The 11,145-nt window shown below is 43.9% G+C and overlaps 1 protein-coding gene across 1 annotated transcript; it reads right to left on the minus strand.

Annotated features, from left to right (window-relative positions):
- Positions 1-838: 838 nt before the first annotated feature.
- Positions 839-6,991, minus strand: LOC143187622 (uncharacterized; the record flags this gene model as incomplete). Its single annotated transcript, XM_076391848.1, has 2 exons — positions 1,685-6,991; positions 839-1,635 (listed from the first exon to the last, which is right to left on the minus strand). Coding segments are annotated over exons 1-2 (6,104 nt in total), but the record flags the coding sequence as incomplete, so codon positions are not given.
- Positions 6,992-11,145: the final 4,154 nt, after the last annotated feature.

The raw sequence follows: 11,145 nt of genomic DNA on the forward strand, positions 1-11,145 counted from the left end.
GGTTCGGTGCTCTTCCGACGATATGCAAACTCAGAGAATCGTGAAAATCACCGATTCCAAGAGTGTGTTCAATCGTTTTTTTTGCAATCTCTTTTTTGCAAGCTGATTCGTCTGTCGCACGTATAATACGTGTTGATCGAACAGACGAATGGACTAAGCCGCAAGAGAAGATCGTTCGGTCAGTAAGGATTCTGCTCTTCGAGTACTTCGAGCTTGTTGGAGAAACCAAGAAGCTCTGTTTGAAGTAACCTCGAAATGGCTGTACTTCTACTGATCGAACTGTTACCTGTCAAAGACTGGCACAAGACTGACTGCGAGACTTGCGCGTGTCTCCGCGAAAGCGCGGAATACGCTCGTTAGCCGCCACGCGGCGCTCGCTAATCAAACTGTGTCCTTTTCTAATCTTCGACAACTTTCTCTCTCTTTCCTTCAGGCTCGAACAGCTGACACAGGTCGTTCACCTGTTCGAGTTTAACTGTAATTTTCTAAAAACGAGTCCTTCGTCAAATTCACCGTGTTTGTTATTAGTGACACTGAATCCCCAACCGAAGGCGACCTTCGGTTGGGCACGTCGATCAACATACAACGGCTTTTCGTAACGAAATAGAGTTCTCAATATATTAACTCTTTTTTAAACATACCGCCCCCCTTGCACGGTCCGTGCAATAGAATGTCAGTATGTTTGTTCCGAAGGAAACTCGTCTCGTAAAACTCGAAAGATAGAGCTTTATTACCGCGAATGAGAGAGAAAATTTGCTGAAAGAGAAGTTCAATTGAGCTGAACTCCCTCACAGCGTTATCGTGAACTCCAATCAAATAGAAATTTAATTGAACTTACTTTCTAGCTGGAGGAGACGAGCTTCGATGCTGAAGCAGCCTCATCGAGGTCTCTACGGCAATCCCCACGGCCGTCCGCGTTAATTCCTCAAGAGAGGGCCCTTGAGGACGCGTGGGTCGGCGTGAGCGACTCGCCACCGCCGTGCTCCTGCCGGTTTCGTTCGGCCGCGTGCTGGTCGACGTTGGTGCGGCCCGTCGTCCTGACTCCCGTGGCTTTTGTCGGGTCCTGCTGGAAGCTGGATTTTCCGAGGTTGCAGCTCGCGGTGCCTTTCCCTTTTCCTCTTTGGGCGTTGGTGCAGCTGCCGCTTTCCACGCCACCGACGTCAGCCGTTGGTCTCTGTCCCATCGGAGGACGTAGCGTCCCCCGGGGACCGTACACCGGTATCGCCTCGTAGTCTTCGGGATATGTCCCGGTACACGGAGCTCCAGGTCATCCGTTCTGAGGACCCATTCCTCCTTCTTTTCCTTCGCGGGTTTTTCCTCGTTCCGGCTTGCCTCCGGTGTGGCCGGAAGACTTGTGTGGTCCAGCGCCTGCTCGACCAAGTTCAGACACCTTTCAAAGGTGTCTGACATCTCCTTTTGCGTAACCACAGTGTCAGTTTCCATTGCTGGCTTGAGACTAATTAGTCTATCGCTTTCCGGACTCAATTTTCGGTAGCATCCGCGATTTTGTGGGGGCGCTTCTTCCCTTGGAGTGAGAGAGACGCAACCACTTCGGCTCCCCTCTCTGTTATCGCTTTGGACGTAGGGGGGGTGTCTTGCGAGCGTTTGTCTTTCAAACTGAACGGTCGCGCTTACCTTTGTGTCACCCTCGATTTTACCGAAAATCGTTAGATGTTTATTTCACCTGTTCGACCTCGGCAACCGTTGTCGAATCTGGCTCATCTACGGGTAACCTACACATCCTTGTAATCGGACGTGTGTATGTGGACTTTGCTGTACGTACTTTTACAACCCGTACATTTCCGTCCTTCCCCGGGAAAACCTCCTCAATTCTTCCCATCTCCCACTGATTAGGGGGAAGAAGAGGATTCTGCACTAACACCAGATCCCCTGGTTGCAGTTGCAGTTGAGTAGTGCGCCACTTATAGCGATTTTGTAGGTGCGTGAGATAATCTCGCGTCCAATGCCTCCATAGCTGTTCGTGGAATTTTTGAATCGCTCTCCAACGCGACAATCGCGAGAGTTTTTCATTTTCCACGGACTGCAGCGGAATCGCATTTAGTGGTCCGCCTGTCAGGAAGTGACCGGGCGTAAGAGACGCATAGTCGTCTGGGTCGTCACTCAGAGGAGCGATCGGTCGCGAGTTAAGACTCGCTTCGATCTTGCAGAGCAACGTCTGCATTTCCTCTCCCGTTGGTGTGAACTCTCCCAACGTGCGTTTCAAATGGTGTTTCACCGATTTCACGCCGGCCTCCTGCATTCCACCGAAGTGTGGGGCACTGGGTGGATTGAACCGCCACTGAATGCCCATAGCACCGCATTTATTATGCGTATCTGCTGCAGAAAATACTGCACGACAGTGCTGTTGTAATTCTCGATCGGCACCGACGAAATTGGTTCCATTGTCACTGAAAATGCAGGACGGGATTCCTCGTCGTGCAACAAACCGATCGAGTGCGGCTAAGAACGCGCTCGTCGTGTAGTCATGGACGAGTTCGATATGGACAGCCTTCGTAGCGTAACAAACAAACACCGCGATGTACGCTTTGTGAGCTGTTTTGCCTCGGCCCGCGGAGTCGCGGACACGGTAAGGTCCCGCGTAGTCCACTCCACTATTGTCGAATGCTCTTGACGGGCGGCAGCGCTCCGGGGTCAGATGCTGCATTATTTGCGTGGACGTGTTGCCTCGCCATCTTACGCATCGCATGCATTTGTTGACCACGGTTTTCGCTGCATTTCGACAACCGAGGATCCAATAATTTTGCCTGACAGTGTGCAAGGTCAACTGCAAGCCCCCATGCAACGTATCTACGTGGCACTGCCTAATTATTAATGTCGAAACATAATGCTTAGGCAGTATTATCGGGTGCTTGGTTTCCCATGCAAGCATCGCATTCTCCAGTCTTCCACCGACTCGTATGACGTCCTTATCATCGAGGAACGGGTTGAGACTTTTCAAGGGAGACTTCACGGGGATACTGCGATGATTTTTTAAGCATCGGTATTCCTCTGCGAAGTGCGAGCCCTGTATATGGCGTGCGAGGCGCTCAGCTGCGTTACGCATTTCTGACGCCTCGATTATTTGACCGGCGTTTGACCTTTGTTTGACGCGCGACGGTCTTCGCCAACGAAGACAGTACGCCGTTACGCGTAACAGTTTTCTCCATGATTGAAATCGGTATAGAAAATTCCATTCCGGTTTCGGAGTTGCTACGTGTGCATGCGCTATGCGCTTGCCTTCATCGGTCTCAACGGAAGCGGGGAGGGCTGGCCATCTCGCTTCCGTTTCTTTCAGCCAAGTCGGTCCAAACATCCATAATTCCGACTGCAAAAAATCTGCAGCGTCCATCCCGCGCGAATTCAAATCCGCAGGGTTTGAACGTGTAGGAACATAGCGCCATTCAGCGTTAGGAAGTGATGTTTGTACTTTCGACACGCGGTTGGCTACCACAACCTTCCAAGTCGATGGATGTTTTTTCAGCCAAGCGAGAGCGATCGTGGAATCGGTCCAACAAACGACACGATCTGTCTTTATTGCAAGTGAATTTGTTACATGCAAAATTAGCTCGGCAAGCAGTACGGCCCCGTTCAACTCAAGTATTGGGATCGACTGTGTTTTTATAGGAGCCACTCGCGTTTTTGCCATCAACAGTGATGTAAACACACCATTGTCTGTCGTTGTCACTCTTAAGTAGGTAACGGCAGAATAGGCTGCGAGTGATGCGTCACAAAATCCGTGCAGCTCCACGGAAATCGTGTCGGCTCCATATCGGATCCATCGGGGAAGTCTCCAATTATTCAATCTAGTCCAATCTGCACAAAATGTGTTCCACATTTTGAGCGTCTCCGCGGAAACATGCTCATCCCACTGGATTTTTTCCAGCCACTGGGATTGCATCAGGATTTTTGCGCGAATCACGATTGGCGAAAGCCAGCCGAGAGGATCGTATAATTTTGCAATTTCCGAAAACAAAGTGCGCTTTGTAATCGGTGTTGCAGATGGTTGGAATCGTTGTAGATTGAAATAGAAAAAATCTCCGGATGGAATCCACCGCAGCCCGAGTACCTTTAATTCGGAATCATCAAACAAATTAAGGTTGACTGCATGTGAGTGCGAGCTCTGTGGAATATTTCGTAATAAATCTGACGAATTTCCAGCCCATTTGCGAAGGTTAAATCCACCTCGCTGTAGGAGCTCGCACGTTTGTTTACGGATTTGCTCTAATAACGGTTTGTCAGGAGCTCCCATAAACACATCGTCTACATAGACGTCCTTCTCGAGGATAGGAGCGGCGAGCGGGTAACGGTCGCCGTCCTGTTTTTGCAACTCGAGAAGAGTTCGCATCGATAAGTATGGAGCACATGCCGTACCGTAGGTCACGGTATTTAACTCGAACGCGATAGTGCGTTCGGTTTCTGGCGTGCGCCACACGATGCTCTGAAAACGACGATCCTCTGGAGCGACGAGAATTTGTCGAAACATCTTCTCGATATCCGCTACCAACACGTATTCATACAGACGCCACCTTGTTAGTACAGAGGTGATATCGTTCTGTAATTTCGGTCCTACGTGTAGGATGTCGTTCAGCGAGTGTCCTCCCGCTGTTCTACTGGAGGCGTTAAATACGACGCGCAGCTTTGTCGTAGCGCTCTCCGTTCGTATGACGGCTCGATGCGGAATATAAAGTCGAGTTTTGTCTAGCGACTCTAAGCGAGTCATATGACTCATCGATTCATATTCAGTGAGAAATTCACTGTATTCTCGCACGAGATTTTTGTCAAGGTCCAATTTTTTTCTCAGCCTTGTCAACGCGGAGAGAGCTATTGGGAGAGATTCTCCCAAACACTCGTCCGGGTTCGTTCGGCTGAAGGGCAGACGGACGATGAACCTGCCCGTCGCGTCTCGCGCGACTGTGTTTGCGAAGTAAGCCTCGCATTCTTCCTCGGCCTTGGTGTTTACCAACTTCGAGGGAATCTCCTCTATTTCCCAAAACTTCCGTATTGCTTTATCAAGCGATTCGAGGATGTTGCAATGCAGCGTCCTCACGGGGTTTGGTTCAGAGGTTGCTGCGCCGACCGGTCCAGACAAAACCCAGCCCAAAGCGGTTTCCTGAACGATCGGTCCTTTGTTGCTTATCCGACGAAGTCCTTGTCGAATAAGACTGGCGTAGACCTCTGCACCGATCAGTACCTCGATGGGGCGATCCGATGCGGGGTCTGGGTCCGCTAACGCCAGCCCACGCAGCACGGTGCATGCCGTTACGCGAACTGACGGCGGGACATAGGAGGTGATTCTCGACACGATGTATGCACTGGTGCGGAACGCCTCTGCAGTGTTACTCGTCGAGGTGAACTCCATGTCCACGCTGTGCGAAATGGTTTGAGTCAATCCGCCCCCCAAACCCAATACAGTGGCCGGGGTTTTCCTTCTCGCTAGTCTTAGATCATTTGCTAAGCTAGCGGAAATGAACGAAGCTTCTGAACCTTGGTCAATGAGTGCACGCGCTATACGCGACGTGCCTCCCTTGCCATGAACTCGCACATTCGCTGTTGCCAGAAACACAGCTCTGGTACCGCTCTCTGTCGCACTACAGTGAGACGTCACCGCGGCCTTTGACGTAGAAGCACGAGGTTCCGTGTTTACGTTTGCAGGACTGCGTGCAGGAACGTTGTTGCGTCCCGCTTCCCGCTTGCCCTGCTGTGGCTTATTCGTCGAACGACGACTGCCAGTACCAGATTTTCTTGCTTCAAAGTGCAGGAGTGCATGATGCCTTCCGTTGCACTTGACGCAGGCTGCGCTTTTTGGACAGTGCGTAACTGTGTGAGTGGAAGCCAAGCAGTTTAGACAACACTGGTTGACTTTAATATATTGGAAGCGTTGTTCTGGTGTAAACGACTTGAACTTTTTGCACGAAGTAACTTCGTGCGCTTGTTCACAGAACACACATCCATGAGACGTAGTGGGAATGTTCTCGACGACAGCATTATGTTGTCGTATGCGAGGTTTTGATGTGAGGTCACCCGTTTTCTTGTGTAGCGGGTTAATCAACACATGCAACCTGTGCTCTTGCTCCCTGAGAAAGTCCAACATCTCATTAAATGAGGGGACTTCTGAGTTGAGCTTTTGCGTGCCCTCCCACTCCCATTCTAGGGATTGGTCCAATTTAGATTTGATCAGGATGACCAACACGTCGCTGTAGTGCTCTACCTTGCGCCCCAGCTTCTGGAGCGCGGCGAGCGTTTGTTTCCAGCCGACGGTGACCTGTTGCAGGCTTTCTATGTCGCCCGTCCTGATCGGCTTCAGCTTCGTGAATGTTGCGAGTAGCTGAAGCACCATACGACGTGGGTTCCCGAATTGTTCGGTTAGGGTATCCCACGCCGGCTTGAAATTACGATCCGCAATTTCAAGCGTGGCAATCGATGCGAGTGCCTCTCCTTCCAAGCAGCCGTTCAGATATTGCAAACGTTGTGCATCTGATAACCGTTGATCTTTTATTATGCTTGCGGTAAACAGATCCGCAAAGTGACACCACTTTCGCGGATCTCCGCTAAATCTCGGTAAGTTCTGCTTGGGAAGCTCAAGCGTACTAGGCTGGCCTGTTGCTCCGGCACCCGCGGTATTCCCGGGGTTACCGAATCCAGCCGATCCCTTTTCCTGTATGAGGGTGTCCAATTCCGTCATCAGGAAGTCCTGAGCTTCATGGAACGCATCTTCTGCATCATCCATCGTACTCTCGCAGAAGAAGGGTATGACCTTCCGTTTGCTGTCAGGGACTTCCTTTTTGAGCTGTTTAACTCGCTCTTGGATGTCCCTCCAAACGTCAGCCACATATTCCAACTTCTGCTTGAGGAGAGAGATGGTGTAATTATTTCGCCCCTTTTTCTTCAGATTAGTCACGAGTCGGGTCATTCCCCGAATTCGTGACTGAATATCCTCCATCTCAACCTCCAGGGCAGGAAGAGTCATCTGCTCCTTGGTAGGGTTCGACATGGCGATATAATTCGAGAGGTAAACTCTGCTCGAATGTCAACCTGAAGTGAACGCTTCTTTCACCCTTTCTCAACCTTTCAATCCGGCTCGAAGGACCTTATGTTAGAATCGCTTAAAGGAAGTGATCTAACTGGGGTCCGGACAAGGTGAGAATGAGGGTACAGAAAGAAACAAATACTCGATCAAATTTAAGTCGGCCCTTAAAAGGGCTTAAGTACGACGTTTATTATATTCTCTTTGTCTTTGGGGGCTGGGGGTGGTTGAGGTCCTCGGCGGCTCCTTTGGTGGTCGGCGGTGAATCCGAGGGCCTTGTTTTTGGACGCCGGTCAGCGACGTTGGCGTCTGAAACGAAAATAGCGGCAGAACCGCGACGGTAAGCGAGAGCGTAAGTCAAGCTATACCAAATAGTATCGACTCCTGGCTGTGACAACAAGCCTGTATGGAGGGGATAGCAATACCTTGCTTGTAACGCAAAGGTAAAGCAGTGGACTGTATGATCGACGTTCCTTTAAAAATTAAAGGGATCGTCGACCTGCAAGTGCGTAGAGAGGAGAAACCTCTTCTCTACGTCTTATGCACCTTTTAAAGAGGTGCACGTCGGTTGAATCCCTGCGAGAGCAGAGATTCGCGAGCGTGGAAATGCACTGTCCCTAGCTGGTGCTAGGCTCAGAGGCAGGTGACGGCCAGAGTCTCCACTACACCGTTCACCGCGCCGTGTGCATCTATTCGTCACACGGGGGTTGCTTCTAAACGGTTAGTGAGGCGCGAGTAACGTAGAGGTGATAGGCACTTACGTTTACTCTGTCTGGATTTGCCCGTCAAACAAGGCTACTGAGCAGTGGGTTCGGTGCTCTTCCGACGATATGCAAACTCAGAGAATCGTGAAAATCACCGATTCCAAGAGTGTGTTCAATCGTTTTTTTTGCAATCTCTTTTTTGCAAGCTGATTCGTCTGTCGCACGTATAATACGTGTTGATCGAACAGACGAATGGACTAAGCCGCAAGAGAAGATCGTTCGGTCAGTAAGGATTCTGCTCTTCGAGTACTTCGAGCTTGTTGGAGAAACCAAGAAGCTCTGTTTGAAGTAACCTCGAAATGGCTGTACTTCTACTGATCGAACTGTTACCTGTCAAAGACTGGCACAAGACTGACTGCGAGACTTGCGCGTGTCTCCGCGAAAGCGCGGAATACGCTCGTTAGCCGCCACGCGGCGCTCGCTAATCAAACTGTGTCCTTTTCTAATCTTCGACAACTTTCTCTCTCTTTCCTTCAGGCTCGAACAGCTGACACAGGTCGTTCACCTGTTCGAGTTTAACTGTAATTTTCTAAAAACGAGTCCTTCGTCAAATTCACCGTGTTTGTTATTAGTGACACTGAATCCCCAACCGAAGGCGACCTTCGGTTGGGCACGTCGATCAACATACAACGGCTTTTCGTAACGAAATAGAGTTCTCAATATATTAACTCTTTTTTAAACAAATCATAATAACTATAATAATCATACTAGTCATAATAATACCCATAATAAACTTGGAAATAATCATATTTATCATTATAATAGCAATAATAACCATAAAGATCATAATAGCCATAATAATCTGAATGTTGATCCTGATAATCATACTGACAACTATAATAATCATAGTGATCATCATAATAACTACAATAATCATAATAATCGTAATTGTAATGTTAATAAGCATAGCAATAGTCACAATAATCATAGTAACCATAATAATCTTAATGATGATCATAATATCCATGATAATTATACCAAGACCCGTAATAATCATAATAATCATAATAATAACCATAATGGGTTCGGAAATAATCATAGTATACATTATACTAGCCATATCAACCATAATAGTCATAATAGACATAATAATCATAATAGTCGTAATAATAACAATAATGACCTCGGAAATAATCGTAATAATAATTATAATAGTCATAATAGCCATAAAAATCACAATAGCCATAATAATCAGAATGGTGATCATAATAATCATACTAACAACCATTATGATCATAGTGATCATCATAATAACTGCAATAATCATCATAATCGTAATTGTAATGTTAATAAGCATAGCAATAGTCACAATAATCAGAGTAACCATAATAATCTTAATGATGATCATAATATTCATGATAATTACATCAAGATCCGTAATAATCATAATAATCATAATAATAACCATAATGGGTTCGGAAATAATCATAATATACATCATACTAGCCATAACAACCATAATAGTCATAATAGCCATAATAATCATAATAGTCGTAATAATAACCATAATGAACTTGGAAATAATCGTAATAATCATTACAATAACCATAACAGCCATAAAAATCGCAATAGCCATAATAATCTGAATGGTGATCATAATAATAAAACTAACAACCATAATGATCATAGTAATCATCATAATAAACTGAATAGTCATGGAAATAATCTTAATAACCATTATTATTAACGTAATGACCATAATCATCGTAATAAGCATAATGATCTTAATGATGGCCATAATATTCATCATAATTATACCTAGACATATAATAATCAGAGTAATCATAATAATAAACATAATAAGCTTTGAAATAATCATTATAACCGTTATACTAGCCATAGTAGCCATACTAATCATAATAACCATAATAATCATAATAATTATAATAATAACCATAATAAGCTTGGAAATAATCATAATAAGCATTATACTAGCCATAATAGTCATAATAATCATAATAACTAAAATAATCATGATAGTCATAATAATAACCATAATAAACTTGGAAATAATCATATTTATCATTATAATAGCATTAATAACCATAAAAATCATAATAGCCATAATAATCTGAATGTTGAACATAATAATCATACTAACAGCCATAATAACCACAGTGATCATCATAATAACTACAATAATCATAATAATCGTAATTGTAATGTTAATAAGCATAGCAATAGTCACAATAATCAGAGTAACCATAATAATCTTAATGATGATCATAATATTCATGATAATTACATCAAGATCCGTAATAATCATAATAATCATAATAATAACCATAATGGTTTCGGAAATAATCATAATATACATTATACCAGCCATAACAACCATAATAGTCATAATAGCCATAATAATCATAATAGTCGTAATATTAACAATAATGAACTTGGAAATAATAGTAATAATCATTACAATAGTCATAATAGCCATAAAAATCACAATAGGCATAATAATCAGAATGGTGATCATAATAATAATACTAACAACCATAATGATCATAGTAATCATCATAATAAACAGAATAGTCATGGAAATAATCCTAAAAACCATTATTATTAACGTAATAACCATAATCATCGTAATAACCATAATGATCTTAATGATGACCATAATATTCATCATAATTATACCTAGACATATAATAATCAGAGTAATCATAATAATACCCATAATAAACTTGGAAATAATCATATTTATCATTATAATAGCAATAATAACCATAAAGATCATAATAGCCATAATAATCTGAATGTTGATCCTGATAATCATACTAACAACTATAATAATCATAGTGATCATCATAATAACTACAATAATCATAATAATCGTAATTGTAATGTTAATAAGCATAGCAATAATCACAATAATCAGAGTAACCATAATAATCTTAATGATGATCATAATATTCATGATAATTACATCAAGATCCGTAATAATCATAATAATCATAATAATAACCATAATGGGTTCGGAAATAATCATAATATACATTATACTAGCCATAACAACCATAATAGTCATAATAGCCGTAATAATCATAATAGTCGTAATATTAACAATAATGAACTTGTAAATAATCGTAATAATCATTACAATAGTCATAATAGCCATAAAAATAACAATAGCCATAATAATCAGAACGGTGATCATAATAATCATACTAACAACCATTATGATCATAGTGATCATCATAATAAACAGAATATACATGAAAATAATCCTAATAACCATTATTATTAGCGTAATGACCATAATCATCGTAATAAGCATAATGATCTTAATGATGGCCATAATATTCATCATAATTATTCCTAGACATATAATAATCAGAGTAATCATAATAATAAACA

This window comes from Calliopsis andreniformis, unplaced genomic scaffold, assembly GCF_051401765.1.
Source record: "Calliopsis andreniformis isolate RMS-2024a unplaced genomic scaffold, iyCalAndr_principal scaffold0132, whole genome shotgun sequence".
In the NCBI taxonomy this organism is placed as follows: domain Eukaryota; kingdom Metazoa; phylum Arthropoda; class Insecta; order Hymenoptera; family Andrenidae; genus Calliopsis; species Calliopsis andreniformis.